This window comes from Pholis gunnellus (genome assembly GCF_910591455.1).
Source record: "Pholis gunnellus genome assembly, chromosome: 8".
NCBI classification, from domain to species: Eukaryota; Metazoa; Chordata; class Actinopteri; order Perciformes; family Pholidae; genus Pholis; species Pholis gunnellus.
In genome coordinates this window covers 27,014,784-27,035,448 of record NC_136534.1, presented here as the reverse complement: position 1 = coordinate 27,035,448, position 20,665 = coordinate 27,014,784, and the positions used below count along the sequence as shown (strand labels likewise).

General features: G+C 41.9%; 2 protein-coding genes across 2 annotated transcripts; both read right to left on the bottom strand.

Moving 5' to 3' along the window:
- Positions 1-82: 82 nt before the first annotated feature.
- LOC306699586 (high affinity immunoglobulin epsilon receptor subunit beta-like) lies at positions 83-5,157 on the bottom strand. Its single transcript, XM_079164232.1, has 7 exons — positions 5,071-5,157; positions 3,921-4,131; positions 3,616-3,717; positions 3,427-3,483; positions 2,944-3,129; positions 2,743-2,859; positions 83-696 (listed from the first exon to the last, which is right to left on the bottom strand). Exons 2-7 carry the CDS (start codon positions 4,107-4,109, stop codon positions 637-639), a joined length of 711 nt encoding a protein of 236 aa, XP_079020358.1. The 5' UTR covers positions 4,110-4,131; positions 5,071-5,157; the 3' UTR covers positions 83-636.
- A 556-nt stretch (positions 5,158-5,713) lies between these two features.
- On the bottom strand, positions 5,714-20,272 carry LOC306700218 (semaphorin-4A-like). Its single transcript, XM_079165170.1, has 14 exons — positions 20,136-20,272; positions 16,212-16,372; positions 15,988-16,050; positions 15,719-15,817; positions 14,877-14,979; positions 14,674-14,796; positions 13,967-14,094; positions 10,833-11,014; positions 10,184-10,322; positions 9,304-9,484; positions 9,097-9,212; positions 8,467-8,633; positions 8,210-8,280; positions 5,714-7,866 (listed from the first exon to the last, which is right to left on the bottom strand). The coding sequence occupies exons 1-14, from the start codon at positions 20,221-20,223 to the stop codon at positions 7,166-7,168; spliced, it is 2,322 nt and encodes a 773-aa protein (XP_079021296.1). The 5' UTR covers positions 20,224-20,272; the 3' UTR covers positions 5,714-7,165.
- Positions 20,273-20,665: the final 393 nt, after the last annotated feature.

The window sequence follows — 20,665 nt, the reverse complement described above, 5'->3', positions numbered from 1 at the left end:
CGTCCCACAAATCTGTGAGTTTTTCCTCTTAAATCTACTAAATATGTATTTAAATATCGATCTTCAATGAGAACAAACAACGTGGCAAATAAATCTTCAATTTATTGAATAAATGTAAAAACAGACAGAACAGTTTTCAGAGATGAATAAAGACTCATATTCATGACCAATATTTAAACCTTCCACCGTTAATAGGGACGCAATTCTGATTTCACCTGATTTTTCAAAAAATACATTCATGATACATAACTATATATATATATATATATATATATAGGATATATATATATATATATATATATATATGCAACTACATTCATTTGTTAGGGTTAGCCCTGGTCGCTGATCAACAGTACGCAGAGTGTGTACTCTCTGCGTAGAGTGTGTACTCTCTGAGTGTGTACTCTCTACGTAGAGTGTGTACTCTCTGCATAGAGTGTGTACTCTCTGCGTAGAGTGTGTACTCTCTGCGTAGAGTGTGTACTCTCTGCGTACTTCAACACAAACCTTCAGCAGGTTGAAACATAGAGCAGTGATTAAAGCAGAGAAAGAGAGAAGCACAGAATGAAAGTAGTACTCTGCAGTATTACTGCAGTACATGTAGTAGTAGTACTCAATGTATTCAGAGGTCTCCTCTCATGCGCTGCCCAGCAGAGAGACGTCGCTGCCGACCTCCGACGCTGCACCGACCTTCACCTGGAGGTCAAACAGAGGTCAAACAGAAATCAAACAGAAAGCAGCTCAGCGTCACCTCCATGAACATCCTCTAAATCTGAGCAGCAGAGGTGAGACATTACCCATAATGCACCTGGATAGTGTCTCTCAAACTCGACACATCCAGTTTATAACAAACTCTTTATGTTCTAGAAGATTAATACACTTTAAACTAACATCTGGTGAAATGACCTAAAGAACTCAATGATTATTTCTCACTTTTAAACCGTTGGAGATCAAATACATGATGTTTAAACCGTCAAAGATAATCCACTCATCACCCCCACACACACATATCAATATTCATACATCAATATTGATTCATGAATATTGATGTATGAATACTGATGTATGAGTATTGATGTATGAATATTGATGTATGAATACTGATGTATGAGTATTGATGTATGAATATTGATGTATGAATATTGATGTATGAGTATTGATGTATGAATATTGATGTATGGATACTGATGTATGAATACTGATGTATGAATACTGATGTATGAATATTGATGTATGAATACTGATGTATGAATATTGATGTATGAATACTGATGTATGAGTATTGATGTATGAATATTGATGTATGAATATTGATGTATGAGTATTGATGTATGAATATTGATGTATGGATACTGATGTATGAATACTGATGTATGAATATTGATGTATGAATACTGATGTATGAATACTGATGTATGAATACTGATGTATGAATATTGATGTATGAATACTGATGTATGAATACTGATGTATGAATATTTATACATGAATACTGATGTATGAGTACTGATGTATGAATATTGATGTATGAATATTTATACATGAATACTGATGTATGAGTACTGATGTATAAATATTGATGTATGAATACTGATGTATGAATACTGATGTATGAATATTGATGTATGAATATTGATGTATGAATACTGATGTATGAATACTGATGTATGAATATTGATGTATGAATACTGATGTATGAATATTGATGTATGAATACTGATGTATGAGTACTGATGTATAAATATTGATGTACGAGTATTGATGTATGAATACTGATGTATGAATATTGATGTATGAATACTGATGTATGAATATTGATGTATGAATATTGATGTATGAATACTGATGTATGAATATTGATGTATGGATACTGATGTATAAATACTGATGTATGAATATTGATGTATGAATATTGATGTATGAATACTGATGTATGAATATTGATGTATGAGTATTGATGTATGAATATTGATGTATGGATACTGATGTATGAATACTGATGTATGAATATTGATGTATGAATATTGATGTATGAATACTGATGTATGAGTACTGATGTATAAATATTGATGTACGAGTATTGATGTATGAATACTGATGTATGAATATTGATGTATGAATACTGATGTATGAATATTGATGTATGAATATTGATGTATGAATACTGATGTATGAATATTGATGTATGAATATTTATACATGAATACTGATGTATGAGTACTGATGTATAAATATTGATGTACGAGTATTGATGTATGAATATTGATGTATGAATATTGATGTATGAATATTTATACATGAATACTGATGTATGAGTACTCATGTATAAATATTGATGTACGAGTATTGATGTATGAATATTGATGTATGAATATTGATGTATGAGTACTGATGTATAAATATTGATGTATGAATATTGATGTATGAATACTGATGTATGAATATTTATGTATGAATATTTATACATGAATACTGATGTATGAGTACTGATGTATAAATATTGATGTACGAGTATTGATGTATGAATATTGATGTATGAATATTTATACATGAATACTGATGTATGAGTACTGATGTATGAATACTTATGTATGAATACTGATGTATGAATACTGATGTATGAATATTGACGTATGAATACTGACGTATGAATACTGATGTATGAATATTGACGTATGAATATTGACATATGAATACTGATGTATGAATACTGACGTATGAATGCAGGTGTTGACGTCTCACCGTGAAGCGGTCCTGGCGTCTGAGGGCTCTGACGGAGAACACGGTGACGGTGACGGAGACACAAACCTGCAGGACCAGCAGAACCAGGAGGAGACCCAGAAGTCCGTAGACCCCCATCTGAGACAGCAACGTTATTCAAATGAGTCAGCAATATATTTCATCTCCACTCAGCAACAAGAAGAACCAGATCAGAAGACTTACATCCACCAAGAACAAGTTCCCTCTGCACCGTCTCAGCTGATCCTCCGTGAGCACGAGGCCCCCGAAGGCATCGCTGTCACAGAGGCGTTTGGAGGCGGAGCCCTCAGCCAGCAACCAGCAGACATAGGCCACGCCCACCAGGCCCAGCAGGACGCTGATCAGGTTTGAGACCAGAGATGCCCAGACCTGGACCCATAGCAGAGAGTCAGACCACTAAAACCATGTCTCTGAACTCACCCACAGTCCGTGGTATACATATACATATATACATATATAAATATCTATATAAATATATATAAAAGTGGACCGTTCATGATGATATTAATACTCTGTACAGTGTGTCTTAAATATATTTATTGAACATTAGAGAAGTGAGATAAACTAAATATTTATGAAAATGTTGTTCTCTTTTTATAATAAATAAAATATGAATAATACATTTACAATATCTGAAGATAAATGTTATAAATCTTAAAACCTCACCCGTCCGACTGAAGTCCGTCTCGCTGCCGCAACGACCAGAGAGCCGGAGACCACGAACTGATGACATCACAGACAAACTGTTACCATCCTGTGTGTGTGTGTGTGTGTGTGTGTGTGTGTGTGTGTGTGTGTGTGTGTGTGTTAACGTGTTCTGATCTCTGATTGGCTGATAGAGGGAAGTCTACGTACGGTGACGGCGAGGCTGAACGGAGCGTGAAGGATCAGGATCGGTGAGAAGGACGAAGTCACACTGAAGAGAACACACAGGAGACCAAGGAAGACCTGGACTATCTGAGATACACACACACACACACACACACACACACACACACACAATATTACTACATGTTATCGCACATCTTTTACTTAAAGTTACTACAACTAACTTTGGTTCCATCTCCTCTTGTTGTTCTGTTAACATGATAATGTATTTATATATATATATACTATATATATAAAGTATTATATATATAAAGCATTAAACGGTTTCTCACCCCGAGGCCCCGCGGCTCCCCCCGCAGGAAGACGGCCGTCATTTCGTCCATCTTGGAGGCGGGGCTAGTGGGCGGGGCCTGTGCGGTTGGGGGCGTGGCCGTCTGGAGCTGGACGCCGGTTTCCTCCTTCGGGATGACCTGAGTGACGACCACCACTCCTCCCACTGTGGTGATGGATGTGGACGTCATGGTGAGACGTCAGAGACACGCACTGTGACCAGAGAGAGAGAGGACCACATGTCCCAGAGTGCACTGCTGTAAGAACCATCCAATCAGAGAGCTTCAGACTCGGGGGGGGGGGATCGCTCATTTTGAGATTTTGGATTTTGGGTCAAAGTCATGCATTTAAATTCTTATTAAAGTAAAAGTATCAGCATCAAAATATACTTTAAGTACCAGAAGTACAAGTACTCAGTATGCAGAATAATGTAGAGTATATCTTCATATACTGCAGGTAGTTTCATCTGTAATAATTCTTCATGTATTAGTTGATTAGTAATCTGAATTTATAAAGTAACTAAATGTATTAAATACATGTAACGCAGTACATTTCCCTCTGAGGTGTAGTAGAGCAGTATAAAGTAGTAGAATATGGAAATACTCCAGTAAAGTACCTCAGAGTTGTACTTTGTTACAATATATTGATATTATATTAATATCGTGAGACTAGATGTCATAATATGATAATTAAAGGTACAACAACATGTGACACATTTCCACTGTGTCATTTAAATGATACTTAATGAGAGGCTTGTTGTTGTTGTTGTTGTTGTTGTTGTTGTTGTTGTTGTCCTCACTCAGCAGCATCATCTACAAAACCACTCAGGCCTAATTGTCAATGACGTCACTCACCAAGCAGCAATGGTTGACATTTTAAATAATACAAATATATAACATTGTAAAGATAAAGTAGATAAACTTCAGCTGAAGACGCGCTGGAGTCTCTGCAGCTCTTTAAACGTCAGAATTCATCTCTTTATGATTCTCTGATGTCTCGTGAGCAGCACAAACAGGAAGTGATCGTTGGACGATGTTTGAGGCGTCAGTAGCTCGAGTTCCTGAGACCATAAAGACTTTAACACCACACACACATCCTCTCGACGTCTCTCCGTGAGGACACGGGGCCGTGTGGAGGAGCAGGACGCGTTACCTGCACTTTGACTCGTAGTTCTGAGGAGACTCGGAAGCTTTCGAACCTTCGCTGAAGTTTCCTGTTGATTCTGAGGGCTGGACGGATGCTGCCTTCAGGTGCTCGTCGTAAACTCGGACATCTGAAATACCAGCCGAAGAAGTAGCTTTCGGGTGGAAATACAAGCAAAAAACGTTTCCTGGCTTTGAAAAGTTTCCTGTTTTGTGTCCTTAATTACTTTAATATGCAAACTGACAAATTATTATCATCATTATGGATCCGTAACCTTCTTGTTAGTCTGTAGTCTACTGCGGTGTGTAAGGACAGCTGGCTCTCCAGATTGTGATTACTTCGATAACACCTGAACGCAGCATGTGAATCTCTTCAAAATAAAGGCTCAGTATCTGAAAATAAATGTCTTGGTGTCTCAAGATCGTGAGTTTGTTTTAAATACGACGTCTTGTGTGTGAGTTAGTGTCTCTTATCTGTCTCTAAGACAGCGTTATAGTTTAAACACTGAATCAAAAATAAATAAAACGCACTTGTTCAGTAAACTGATCTGTACTTTAACATGATTTATTAGAAATGATGAAGAATCATATTTAACGACAGCTTTACCAGTAATTTACTCTAATAAATGAAAACAATAAATATTCAACAAGTTCACAATTTATAGTTTAATTTGAGACATAAGAGGTGAAAATGTTTGTGAAGACAATTAAACAGAAAGAATATTAGATCTGGTGATTAAATTATAAACAATATAAACAAGTGTAACTTCTTACATTCACAGCAGGTTTCACGTCTCGTTGTGTTTATGAGATCAAATACATCAAAGACTCAAAGTTCACACAGACTGATGTTCACACAGCATACAAAGATCATTTCATGAGAGATATTCACAACAAACTAATTCATTCAACACGTATTTAAACATTTAACACAACTAATAAAACATAAAGTGTGTTTCTCTTTAACTCACCCAGAGTCAGAAGAGAAGATTTAATCCATAAGAATCACTGATCAGTATGAATGAACCAGGTCTCATGAAACCAGGTCTCATGAAACCAGTTCTCATTAAACCAGTTCTCATGAAACCAGTTCTCATTAAACCAGGTCTCATTAAACCAGGTCTCATGAAACCAGGTCTCATTAAACCAGGTCTCATGAAACCAGTTCTCATGAAACCAGTTCTCATTAAACCAGGTCTCATGAAACCAGGTCTCATGAAACCAGTTCTCATGAAACCAGTTCTCATGAAACCGGTTCTCATTAAACCGGGTCTCATGAAACCAGTTCTCATGAAACCAGTTCTCATTAAACCAGGTCTCATGAAACCAGTTCTCATGAAACCAGTTCTCATTAAACCGGTTCTCATTAAACCGGGTCTCATGAAACCGGTGATTAAACGAGCCCTGCAGTCTGATTGGTGACCACAAACGGACTCAAACGACTACAAAGACGTGAAAAATGACTTTAAAGATTCTCAAAACCAGAAAGAGTCCAAAGTGACCTCGACCGTCTGTCGTCTCTCATTCTGTCCACAGCTGGAGGCCGAGTCACTAATATCAGGTAATTATTGATATTATCAAATATCACATTGTTTTAAGTTGTGTATTTGTCATTGGTTCACTACGCAAACACTGAAAGACAAAGGTTTAAGCGTGATGACAAATCATATTTATGACGTCCTGTCAAAGAGTTTTTTGGCAGTAAAATTATACAGTAAAAATAAAAAGAATCTCTTCGTTCAGGTTTCTATGTATAAAGAGGATAAATTAAACCAGAGTAATTATAGAGTAGCTATCTTAAACTTGCCCAAAGTCTCGCTAATAACTGCATTTTAAAATGACGGAGGAGAGCAGAGGAGGCTAGCAGTTTCCCCCCGTTTCCACTCTTTGTGCTAAGCTAGGCTAAACACGCCCTTGACCTATCTCTGTAGCCACATTAGTTCCTCTCATGTATTAACATTAATCAACTACCCTAAGATCGTGATAAAGCCAGAGGGTTGTTGAACACAAACACAAACTGGAGCTATATATATATATATATATATATATATATATATATATATATATATGTATATATCTGTACCAAACCGAGCTCGTGATGTGTTTCATTCCTCCTTGAGCTCAGGGCCGCCGTCCTCCGGGCTGCTCATAGACGGAACGCTCTCCATCGATCGGTTGGTTTCGCCGCCGTCTCCCGGACCGACCAGAGGACTGATTCTTTTGAGGCCGGGTTTCCTTTGGCGCCACACGTGGAGGCCTCCGAGCGCCAGGAGGCAGACGCAGGTCGCCAGCAGGAAGGAAACGCCGACCAGCTCGCTGTAGTAACTCTTCTTCTCTTCGACGCCCTCGAACGTCTCCTTCCCGGACTGGGCGTCTCTCTTCTCTTGTTCTAAGTCGATCGTGAGTAGAAGTTCTTCCTCCTCCGTCGTGTGGACCTGCGGGTCTCCTGGAGGTCTGGTCGTAGAAGTCGTTGGTTCCTCGGTTGCGATGTCCTCGTCGTCGTCGTCGTCGTCGTCGTTGGTGGTCGCGTGGTTTTCCTTCGTAAAGGGGTCGATGGCGCGCGGCGAAGCGACCCGCCGGACGTCGTAGCTCGCGACTACTTCCTTGTACCCGCCTTCCTCCGCCTCACAGCGGTAGATCCCGAAGGTGTTGGCGGCGGCGAGGAAGCTGAGGCCGCCGTCTGCCGACCGGATGAAGAGCTTCTCCGGCAGGTCTTTGACTCGAGCGGAGGTCCAGGTCACGGAGGCCAGGTTGGAAGGTTTCAGACACCGAAGCCTCACCGCGTCGTTCACGCGAACGTTGACTTCTGTCGGGACACAAAACGTCAGAATGAAGAGCAGCGTCTGTCTTCAGGTGTGGAAACACGGTTCCATCCACAGAGGAGATCAATGTGGGTCAGAAAGAAATATCGTTCACAGGATTTTATATCAAATAAATACCTTTTTGATTGTTTTGTTGCCCCCCCCCCCCCCCCTTAATTATCTTTCATAGTCTCTGTAACGACTCTCACGGTCTTAAGAATACTTTACATGCTGTTAAAGACCTTTAGTCTTCTTACCAAAACGCAGAAAGGATGGAATAAAAGAATAAAAGGAATTAAAAGTGAAATCTTCTGATTGTATCGGAGCTGCTTCTGAGGAAGACGTTACCTTTGACCGGTCCGCTCCTGGTTTCTCCTCGACATTGTTCCCCCACATCTCCGTCCTTCAGGTCTTGAGCCCTAGAGGAGTGAACCCACAGCCTGTCAGTCATTACTCAGGGCCACAGACAGCGCTGAGAGTCTCGCTCTGCTCCTGTTGTTCACTGTTAACGCTCACAGTGACAGTAAACCCTGACATTGACTGCAGATGGTCTCTAGTCCTCATCGGTGGACGGACCCGAAGCGCCGACGGTAACGTTTACGTACATGTCGTCGTGGCGATGGCCGTCCACTCCGGTGCAGGCGCTGCTGGTCCGGCTCCACCCACACAGAGGATCTCTGGCCAGAACGCACTGGCTGCAGGAGGAGTAGACGGAGCACCTGGCCACAGGTACAGAGGCCACGCCCTCTGACGTCCCCACATAGAGAACTCCCTACAGGACCAGATCCACGTAGAACACGTTAAACTACTCGTTCTTATTGGAGCACTGAAGGTAAACAGATGAACTCAATGTTACGTCTGTTCTTTATCTCATAGATTTCATTTATCTCGTACCAAAAATACACAACTTTAAAATACAATTCAGTCCATTCAGAGCGATGACTCGTTAGTTTGAAGCTCAGGACTACACACGTTTATCTGCTATTTCAGATTTAAATGTTGAACTGTTTCTTATATTATTTGCTCCGCTTTGCAAGTTATTGTTATGTTGTCATTTCATTTTGTGGAATATTTTTCTTTCACTTTCACTTTCCCTCCCACAGTGTTTTGTATTAAGCAGCATTAGTTTTTTGTGTATATACATATATATATATATATATATATATATATATATATATATATATATATATATATATATGTATATGTATATATGTACATGGAGGTGTGAGGTCTACCTTGGTGGAGGAGATGACGATGCTTTTGACCAGCTGAGGTTGTGTGAAGACCTGAATCTCCTCAATAACTTGCGCACCCTGATCCAGCAGAGCCACTTTGTGGAGGAACCCAGACTCTGGACATCAGAGAGGAGATGAGGAACCGTTTGAATACAGAATATATATTTCCACGCGTCACATTTATCACCGTGTAGTCTGCCGTCTCACCCGTCAGCAGGAAGAGGACGGTGTGCTGCCGGCCGTCGGCGGCCTGTGTCCTCATCGCCGTCACACGTGAGTATCGCTGCTCCGAAGACACGACGACCGGATCTCCTCTGACGCTGCCGCTGGTCAGGAAACTCTTCTTCACGTCCGCTAAGTCAGAATCTGAAGCGCTGTCCAGTCCACACTGTCAGGAGAACATGAAGGGAAGTTCATACGCTGACTATCTAAAGAGCCCGGAGTTCAAACTAGAGAACGAACCCGGGCCCAGGATCAAACCCTGAGGGACGCCGTTCACCTTTCACGCATAATAACAGACTTTAAAGTCTGTTTTACACTTTATGTGTCCGATGTGTGACATGAACAAGGTCAAAACATGTTATCTCCCCGATTACAGTTTTAAATTAAACTCAAGAAAAATGCAACAAAACTACTTGGAACTTACTTGAATTGTTAATTCCAATAAGTGAGCCTTTACTTTTGGTTTCATCTCCTCCTGGTGACCTCATCAGATACATATTTATGACGTTTATCCGAGAAACATAACTGATAATACGGTTGTGTTGAATGGGATGCTGCGTGTCACCTCCGTGTTAAAGCGTCTGTATGTTGTTAGTCATGTTGTGTTGCACTTTTACATTTATTCTAGATTAGACAGAAACTGCCTGAAGCTAAGCTAAATGTAGCACCAAGGGGCAGAAACACAGAAGACCAAACTCCGGACTCAAAAATACTTTCCTGACCAACGTGAAGCAAACGTTTTATTTTTTATTTTTTGTGTTTATTTTATTGTGTCTCTGATTAGTATTTTCCATTTTTTTATTGTTCTTAAACTTAACAATTAAATAAAATATAAAACAACAAGGACTCATGTTAACTAAAGTACCTGTCCCATGAAGGAGTGTTTCCCCAGCATGGAGCTCAGCTGGTGGGTGTCCATGTTGAAGGTCCTGTAGCTCCCAGAGAACACGGCCCTGAAGTCCTGCAGCTTAAAGACGCACACGGCAGATTCTGGACCCGAGGACCTGAACCAGACCAGAGATATAAAGACACGTTACTGAGATATCTCATCTCGGTGGTTATTACTCCACCAAGAAGGGTTCTGTTTGGTTCTGTGTGTCAGCAGGATTACTGCTGAAGAACTGATGGGCTTTGGTAGAAGGGTGACGCATCGGGCCAGAGAGGAAGCCATTAGAATGTTGGAGTGCATCCGAATCACGGCGCGGATAAACTCATTATTCTCCACTTTAGGTCCCATTGTGGAATGGGTCCTCTGCAGAGGTCCTTGTGGTCTAGTGCTCTGGACTCTATTTAAAGTGTTCCGTCTGAAGTGCATTTAGGGCGCGACCAGCTCCACTTCAGCTGCTTACATGGTGCAATAATCAGGGTGCAAAGTAAGACTCAACGGGCAACCTGGAGCATTGACTTTAAAATAACGCTTTAATAAAACTTCTCTGTGAAACGTGCTGGCATGTCTGTTCATGAGCACATTCGTGAGTAGAAGTCGAGGTATGTTGGAGGTTTCGTCCTCGTACCACTGAGACGTGAAGACGCCGTAGAACAGCGTGTCCGAGGCGTTGCTGCCCTCTGGTGGCCGGAGGGTGAACACGTCCTGGAGGAGGTTGAAGGGAAGCTGTTTGGGCAGCTGACAGAGCAGAGGGGCTTTAGCAAAAGACGTCCACTTGTTCTGCAGAGTCCTCTGTCCACCGACGTCGTCCTGAGGAGATAAAGACAGAGAGACGTTCAGGGTCGTTCACTTCACACGGTTCATAATGAGGCTCTTTTAAATCACTGGGCCTTCACTGCTGTCCTGCAGCTGAAACACAGCTACGGTTATTATTTATTACACCTTCAGATAGAGAGCGTCTCCTCTCTGCTCTGACTGCAGCGCGAGGCTTCTGTGAGAGCTTTGAGCGGCTCACGGCAGCTCCAGCTGCTCGTTCACACAGAGCAGAACTACGAGCTTCAACGTCAGAACACCAGAACAAGTCTCCATCAACACCAGAACAAGTCTCCATCAACACCAGAACAAGTCTCCAACAACACCAGAACAAGTCTCCATCAACACCAGAACAAGTCTCCATCAACACCAGAACAAGTCTCCAACAACACCAGAACAAGTCTCCAACAACACCAGAACAAGTCTCCAACAACACCAGAACAAGTCTCCAACAACACCAGAACAAGTCTCCATCAACACCAGAACAAGTCTCCATCAACACCAGAACAAGTCTCCAACAACACCAGAACAAGTCTCCAACAACACCAGAACAAGTCTCCAACAACACCAGAACAAGTCTCCATCAACACCAGAACAAGTCTCCAACAACACCTGAACAAGTCTCCATCAACACCAGAACAAGTCTCCATCAACACCAGAACAAGTCTCCAACAACACCAGAACAAGTCTCCAACAACACCAGAACAAGTCTCCATCAACACCAGAACAAGTCTCCATCAACACCAGAACAAGTCTCCATCAACACCAGAACAAGTCTCCATCAACACCAGAACAAGTCTCCAACAACACCAGAACAAGTCTCCATCAACACCAGAACAAGTCTCCATCAACACCAGAACAAGTCTCCAACAACACCAGAACAAGTCTCCAACAACACCAGAACAAGTCTCCATCAACACCAGAACAAGTCTCCAACAACACCAGAACAAGTCTCCATCAACACCAGAACAAGTCTCCATCAACACCAGAACAAGTCTCCAACAACACCAGAACAAGTCTCCAACAACACCAGAACAAGTCTCCATCAACACCAGAACAAGTCTCCAACAACACCAGAACAAGTCTCCATCAACACCAGAACAAGTCTCCAACAACACCAGAACAAGTCTCCATCAACACCAGAACAAGTCTCCATCAACACCAGAACAAGTCTCCATCAACACCAGAACAAGTCTCCAACAACACCAGAACAAGTCTCCATCAACACCAGAACAAGTCTCCATCAACACCAGAACAAGTCTCCATCAACACCAGAACAAGTCTCCATCAACACCAGAACAAGTCTCCATCAACACCAGAACAAGTCTCCATCAACACCAGAACAAGTCTCCATCAACACCAGAACAAGTCTCCATCAACACCAGAACAAGTCTCCATCAACACCAGAACAAGTCTCCATCAACACCAGAACAAGTCTCCATCAACACCAGAACAAGTCTCCATCAACACCAGAACAAGTCTCCAACAACACCAGAACAAGTCTCCATCAACACCAGAACAAGTCTCCATCAACACCAGAACAAGTCTCCAACAACACCAGAACAAGTCTCCATCAACACCAGAACAAGTCTCCATCAACACCAGAACAAGTCTCCAACAACACCAGAACAAGTCTCCATCAACACCAGAACAAGTCTCCATCAACACCAGAACAAGTCTCCATCAACACCAGAACAAGTCTCCATCAACACCAGAACAAGTCTCCATCAACACCAGAACAAGTCTCCATCAACACCAGAACAAGTCTCTAAATTTGTCACGAGTAGCTTTTGAAAAAAAAGTCTCCATGAGGGTTTGGAAAGTCGCCAGATTTAGCGAGAAAGTCGCCAAATTGGCAACACTGTGCATCGACTAAATATGTCCCCAGAGCAACACTGGACGTAACAATGGTTCCGATCACATATTAAACCAAACAGAAATCCATCTTCATAAAAACAAGTTGTCCAAATAATAATATATAAACAAGCATCTTAAAGCTGCTGCAGATGTAAAAACAAACACATTTAACTTACCAGAGCTGCTGTTCTATTTAAAGACAAAGTCCATCCTCCTTTCTTTGTTAATAAAGAGTTTAATCTCACGTTGTTCAGAACATCCGTGTGTTTTAGTTCCAGTAAGAAGTTCTTCTGGATTCATGGACGCCAGTGAAGACAGTCGAGCCTCCTCAGTTGTATTTCTTGAACACGTTTTAATGCGTTTGAGGCTGAACATGTCGCTCCACAGAGGCAGCAGATGTTGGGATTGTCACCACCCAACATGTCACGCTAGCCCGCTGACCAATCACGTAGCTGTAGGCCAGCTAGCAGCTCTGACACGTCAAAGAATACGCCCACCATGTCAAACTAAAGATCTGATTGGTTGAACACTATGACGATCAACAACATCGTCCCCATTCACTTAACCTGCACATGGATTCACTGGTGAGTCTGCAGGCCTGGGGCCTCTCTTCTACCTAGAGACACAGAGGTGAACTCTGATTGGATAAAAGCTTCTTAAAACAAGCTGCACTGAAGCAGAGCAGCTGAGGAGCACAGTAGCTGTGCAATGAGAACATAAGATGATGGGAAAAATATTTATATAAATTATGATACATGTAGTGTATTTAAGAAACATTATTAAATTATAAAATAGCTCTAACTTTGTGATTCTGTCTAGGCCAGCAGAGAAGACGGCCCACTACTGCTTAAAACACATTTTTATAGACTGGCTTTTATGTGATGTCGTCGCTTTACTGTTTTATTAAATTTTTTTAATTTGTTTATTTGACTAAATATTATTTTATTTATTTCTCAGCTTATTTTTATCGTATTGACTGTCTCACTGAGCTTTTTTTAATTTGTTGATTTTACTAAAATATTTGACTTTACTTTATTTTATTTAGGTGCCGTATGAATAAAGTTATTGTTATTACTGTTATTACATCATCACCTTGCAGACTTGGGCCACTCTGGGGATCCTCAGCTCGTCCACGAAGCTGAACTCTTTCCCCACTTCACTAAAGAAGAAGTAGATCTTCCTCTCCGACGGGTCGGACGACGAGCCGACAAACGTTGGCTCTGAAATACAGGAAGTGGAGACACACGAGGTGTGAACGTGGAGAGAAAGAGATCTGAGAGAAACACGACTCATATCTGTGTTTACGGATCACAGAATCATCAGCAGCTTCAGTAACCAGACTTCTATCAGCAGAGACACAAACAGGGAAACAGTCAGAAGCTCTTTGACACATTCAGACAGATTTATTATTGTTTAGAGACAAAAAAAATGAAATGAGTCACTGGGTCATAAAACGGGAAGTCGGTCTGACGCTGGTTTGGTTGAAAGTTGGTGAGGTTATTGTAAATGTCTTTGAGGTTTTTAAGATGTTTAAACAGCAGACGACACAAAAACATCAAGCGAACAGAGTTTATTCTGCTCCAGATATCTGACACTTTAAAGTGATATTAAGAGTGTGAGACCCAGCAGGAGATTCAAATACCTTAAAGACGTGTCGTGCTGCTGTATTTGTGAACTATTTAAAGTATTTCACCATCTTTTAATTAAACTCTTCTTCCTCCTGTTTACTTCAGCCTATTCAGAAACACTGAAGGATTCTGGGTAAGTGATTTAAAGTGAACACCTTTCTCTTCACTCACCCTCCAGCAGACTGACGGACGAGTCCTGGCTGACGTCTTGGCGGCCATCTTTGCTGAAGTGTCGAGAAATCTGCGGTTTGACTCCTCTGAAGTCGGTGGTGGTGGCGGTGAACAGCTCGCCGTCTGCACCAAACACAGAGCAGCTTGAAGAACTCACAAGCTCACACTCAGCTCAGCAACGTGAGGACATTTAGGGTTCTGACCGACGCTGATGGCCGAGCTCCTCTGCACCGGGCTGTGAGGGCAGCGAGCTTTAGCTTTAGCATTAGCATCGTCACAGCGCTCCATCGAGAAGCTTTCTGCGTCCTGAAGGAGACCAAACCATAAAAACACCACGTTTAAGAGACAATACTCCACTACAAGTCAGAGAACTACAAGTCAGAGAACTACAAGTCACAGAACTACAAGTCACAGAACGACAAGTCAGAGAACTACAAGTCAGAGAACTACAAGTCAGAGAACTACAAGTCACAGAACGACAAGTCACAGAACGACAAGTCAGAGAACTACAAGTCAGAGAACTACAAGTCACAGAACTACAAGTCAGAGAACTACAAGTCACAGAACTACAAGTCACAGAACGACAAGTCAGAGAACTACAAGTCAGAGAACTACAAGTCACAGAACTACAAGTCACAGAACTACAAGTCAGAGAACTACAAGTCAGAGAACTACAAGTCAGACAACGACAAGCCACAGAACTACAAGCCACAGAACTACAAGTCACAGAACTACAAGTCAGAGAACTACAAGTCAGAGAACTACAAGTCACAGAACTACAAGTCACATAACTACAAGTCACAGAACTGCAAGTCACAGAACTACAAGTCACAGAACTACAAGTCACATAACTACAAGTCACAGAACTACAAGTCACAGAACTACAAGTGCTCTGGAGTCAGAGAACTACAAATTCTCTGACTCCAAAATAATGGAGTAGAAATATAAAGTAGTATTAAATGGAAATACTCAACTAAAGTACAAATACATGAAATGTGTACTTCTGTGCGATAACAGAAAGAATGTAAATAAAGAGTTGACGTACGATGAAGGCATCATGGGGGCTGAAGGCGAAGCTTCCACAGACGTAGAGATGAGACGAGTTCATCAGCTGCAGAACACTCACAAAGTTCGGACAGTCGACCTGCAGACAGACAGACAGACAGACAGACAGACAGACAGACAGACAGACAGACAGACAGACAGACAGTCACTGACAGGTCTCTACCAGCTTTCACAGAAAACGTTCCCGTCAGACTAGACGGAGCAAAAACATCACGTTATAAATCAATGAGGAGGTTTGTTCATCATTACCGTCGCGTTCTTTCCTTTATTTTGACAGTCGTTGATTTCACTCTGAGATGGACGCCACTCCACCTGGACCACAGACAGACAGACAGACAGACAGACAGACAGACAGACAGACAGACAGACAGACAGACAGACAGACAGACAGACAGACAGATTTTAATAAAGGACTTCACATGTAGATAAAGCAAAGCATGATGGGAGTTTCAGTAGCTTGAACTCCGGCTCACCTTCTTCTTCAGCCTGATGACATCACTCCGACTGACGTCCAATGAGAGGACGGCGTCCCGCGCCCCCACGTACAGGGTGGATCCGTCGTCGCTTAGCAACAGCGTGGTTGTGTTGTGGACGTCGGGGGGGCTGAAGAGGACCAGAGGACGGTCCGGAGAGTCTGGACGCAAACAAACAAACAAACAAACAGACAAACAAACAAACAAACAAACAAACAAACAAACAAACAGACAAACAAACAAACAAACAAACAAACAGACAAACAAACAAACAGACAAACAAACAAACAGACAGAGTCAGCATTTAAAAAGGTCCAATCTTTTATTTTCTTGACGCTCTCAGTGAGAATCTGCATCATGATGATTGTTGATTGTTTTGTATAAAGTTGTCGGATTAAAGTGTTACATATTAGAGGAACTCCATCATCACGTTTAACACCGTTTCTTCTATATTTAAATACACTTTTATGATAAACTTGTTTTAACGAACTGTTATCTGTGTTTACTGTATTTCATTGTACATTTTAGTATGTATATATATATATATATATATATAATAATGACCTCACTGGTACACTTTACCTTCATACTGCTTCTACTTCCTGTTGATAGCTGCACACACCTCAGTATGTTGTTGTCTGCCAGTATTTCATCCTATATTTAATTTATATTCTCCTTTGTTTGACCTCTTTGTGTTTCATTGTTTTTCTCTGACTGTTGAAGGTGACGAATGAAAACCTGACTTGAACCGCTGAAGAGGTTCAGGTCATTAAACTAGAACTGAATCAGTTTCCAAAGAACATCGATGGATCTTGAACAGCTACAGTCGGCGGTCTCAGGACCCCCCCGCCTTCCCATCATGCACCACGTCTGGAAACAGTTATTAATGCTGCGGGTTCTTCTCACATCGATGGGGGTCTAAACAGAAACCTGCTTCTAAGTGTAGACCACACTGAGACTTTAAGAGACACATAATAATAAACCAACAACAACTTCAGCAGTCAGCTGACCCACTTCCTGTTTCTGAGGCCCACTAAGTGGTTCAGGTCTGAGGATGTGATCCGGGTCTGAGAGGATGTGGTTCAGAGCTGCAGCGAAAGACTCCGTATCTGTTCTCAGAATCTGAAGAGACGAGAGTTTAAGATAAGAAGACACGACGTCTCACAGTTTGATTCACACAAGCTGCAGACTTCAACACTTTAACACAACTCGTTCTACAGGAGAGAGCATCCAGCAGATCTACAGACGGAGGCACGAAGAGAAGAAGAACAAACGTATTTAAACGCCGTTCAGACCCAGAGGCTCCAATGAGGAGAAAACACCAAGTGATGAGCAGAAAACAGCCCAATATAAAACATGATCACAGCTCAGAACGGAGTCCATGAGTCGCTGAGACGTGACCTCTGACCCGTCGCTCTAGAGACGTGACCTCTGACCCGTCGCTCTGGAGACGTGACCTCTGACCCGTCGCTCTGGAGACGCGACCTCTGACCCGTCGCTCTGGAGACGCGACCTCTGACCCGTCGCTCTGGAGACGCGACCTCTGACCCGTCTCTCTGGAGACGCGACCTCTGACCCGTCGCTCTGGAGACGCGACCTCTGACCCGTCTCTCTGGAGACGCGACCTCTGACCCGTCGCTCTGGAGACGCGACCTCTGACCCGTCGCTCTGGAGACGCGACCTCTGACCCGTCGCTCTGGAGACGCGACCTCTGACCCGTCTCTCTGGAGACGCGACCTCTGACCCGTCGCTCTAGAAACGCGACCTCTGACCCGTCGCTCTGGAGACGCGACCTCTGACCCGTCGCTCTGGAGACGCGACCTCTGACCCGTCGCTCTGGAGACGCGACCTCTGACCCGTCGCTCTGGAGACGCGACCTCTGACCCGTCGCTCTGGAGACGCGACCTCTGACCCGTCTCTCTGGAGACGTGACCTCTGACCCGTCGCTCTGGAGACACCTTCAGCTCGTCTTCACTCTCTGCTCACAGAACGTTTATTCACATGAACTGCTTTTATAAACTAATGTCTGAAGACGAGCAGCAGCTCATTAAAATCACTTTATCATACTTTAGAGATTAAAAAGCTGCTAAATGTTTCAACATTTAAAAAGTCACTTTGACGACACTCTGCTTCCTTCAGACAGCTTCCGGTCAGGGAACAGTCGGGTCATCGTTGGGACAAAATGAAGTGAATTAAGACCAAATGTCTTTTGAGATGAGGAGCTAACATGTAACAGAACAAAGCTGTTAGAGAGGACTTCAGTGTGAAGAAGCTACAGAGGCGGAGCAATAAATGTGAAGCAGTCACCAGATTAAAATGTACGTTTCTACAAACCATGAATACACTGAATCAATGTGTGAAATCAATATGTTTCTTTAGTTCAACGTGAGAGAATCCACGGTGACAGAAGAAGGTCAACACTAGAGGACCCAGCATGGAGCCCTGTGGAACTCACAACGCACAGAAAATAGTTCTGAAAACAGAATCCATTTGATATGAAGAGTGAAACTCTGATACCCAGATGTGATTGGTCGGTGTGGTCAGAGTGTGACTCAGACGGGCGGCTGTGGTTCTGACTGGCAGCGACACGTTTCAGTGGAATCTCTGACTTCACGGTGAAGCTGTTGCAACGACAGGAAGTGAAGCACGACGACCTCTGAGCTCAGTTTCACATGAAGAGCAGAGAAGATCTGTACTTTACTTCTATTCCACTACATTGATGTATTGTACATTATCATACTTTTTACTCCTCTACATTTATCTGATGAATATATGTATATATATATATAAAAAAAACTATATATATATATATATATATATATATATATATATATGAATAAATATATATATATATGAATGCATCAATACCACACACACACACACACACACACTCTCAGATCACATCAGTTTGTTCATAGATAAAAAATATTATTATCATTAAGATTATTATTATCATTATTATTTCTTTACTGGGACTAGATTCTCTGAGATGAATCATATAAAGATAAACCAGATAAAACATGTTAATCAGTGAGCTGTAGAGGAGCTGAACAGAGCCACGCTAGCTGGTTCCAGTCTTCGTGCTAAGCTAGCTGTTTCCAGTCTTCGTGCTAAGCTGGCTGGTTCCAGTCTTCATGCTAAGCTAGCTGTTTCCAGTCTTCGTGCTAAGCTAGCTGTTTCCAGTCTTTATGCTAAGCTAGCTGTTTCCAGTCTTTATGCTAAGCTAGCTGTTTCCAGTCTTCGTGCTAAGCTAGCTGTTTCCAGTCTTTATGCTAAGCTAGCTGTTTCCAGTCTTTATGCTAAGCTAAGATAGCTGTTTCCAGTCTTCATGCTAAGCTAAGCTAACCAGCTGCTGTGTAAACATGTTGATATTGACGGACAACACGTCTTCATCAGTTTCCTGTGAACATCAGAGACTCGAACAAACATGGAGGACGTCGACCATGTGACCAAACCAGATCGAATACCGAATAATTAAATATCTAGTTTGTCATATTTAAATAACAATAACAATACTTAACATAAATCTGTTTGGTGGACGAATAAAATATATCTATTGACAACAAATGATACAAACTCACCGGATCAATCGACATTAAATTAAACTTTGTTTTTATGCAATAAAGACATAAACTCAAGTTAAAGATTCTCAAATGTGAATATTTTATGATTTGTTTTGGATGTTAGACATCTATAGACGTCATATTGGACTATATTAATAATATTATTAATAATAATCATATTATAATAATAATGCAGATAAATGACCTGATAAGAAAAGTAACATGATAAGTTATCAATGATTCATAAAAGCACAGAATAAAAAACACTTTGACAAAATGTGTCGAAAGAACAAAATATTTCCAATAAAAATAGACATTTTTTAGACACAAACACAGAATAAGAAACGTTTGTTGGACTCACTGAGGAGGAAGGAGGTTCGTGGAGGAGGCAGCGAGCCGGTGGAGCTCGGCAGGCCGAGGAGGAGGAGGAGGAGGAGGAATGGACCCATGATGAAGGAGCAGCTGGTGAAGAAGTTTCCTCTTCGCTGTTGCTCGACCGACTCTCTGAACTGACTGAGTCTGACTGAAGAAACACTTGAGAGGACTCACCACTACTTCCTCTTTACTGAGGGGGGAGGAGGAGGAGAGGAGGGAGGAGGGGAGGAGAGGAGGAGAAGAGAGGAGGGAGGAGGGGAGGAGAGGAGGAGGAGGTTAATTAAGATAAATGTCACTAAACACAATAAACACACAATACGTTGTTCCTGTTCCAGAGCTTAACCGTTAATAAAGAACACGTCTTATCTTGCTTTCTTTATGGGAAGTCAAGTTACGACACTCTGACGAGGTTTGTATCTGCTTCCTGTTTCGCCAAGGATTTCAAAATAAAGGACCCAAAACATTAAAAAAGGCACTTACAAAATAAAAGCTGTCAGGAAGTGATTATCTGAGGTA

Bases quoted from the DNA above. Each gene is read 5' to 3' on its own strand.
- LOC306699586 (XM_079164232.1), bottom strand. From the start codon at position 4,109: ATGACGTCCACATCCATCACCACAGTGGGAGGAGTGGTGGTCGTCACT. The intron at 3,718-3,920 runs GTGAGAAACCGT...TGTGTATCTCAG, and splicing joins GGGAGCCGCGGGGCCTCGGG to ATAGTCCAGGTCTTCCTTGG. The intron at 697-2,742 runs GTGAGACGTCAA...TTTGACCTCCAG, and splicing joins GACGCCAGGACCGCTTCACG to GTGAAGGTCGGTGCAGCGTC.
- LOC306700218 (XM_079165170.1), bottom strand. From the start codon at position 20,223: ATGGGTCCATTCCTCCTCCTCCTCCTCCTCCTCGGCCTGCCGAGCTCC. The intron at 16,373-20,135 runs GTGAGTCCAACA...GTTTGCGTCCAG, and splicing joins ACGAACCTCCTTCCTCCTCA to ACTCTCCGGACCGTCCTCTG. The intron at 9,213-9,303 runs GTGAGACGGCAG...TCTGATGTCCAG, and splicing joins CGTCCTCTTCCTGCTGACGG to AGTCTGGGTTCCTCCACAAA.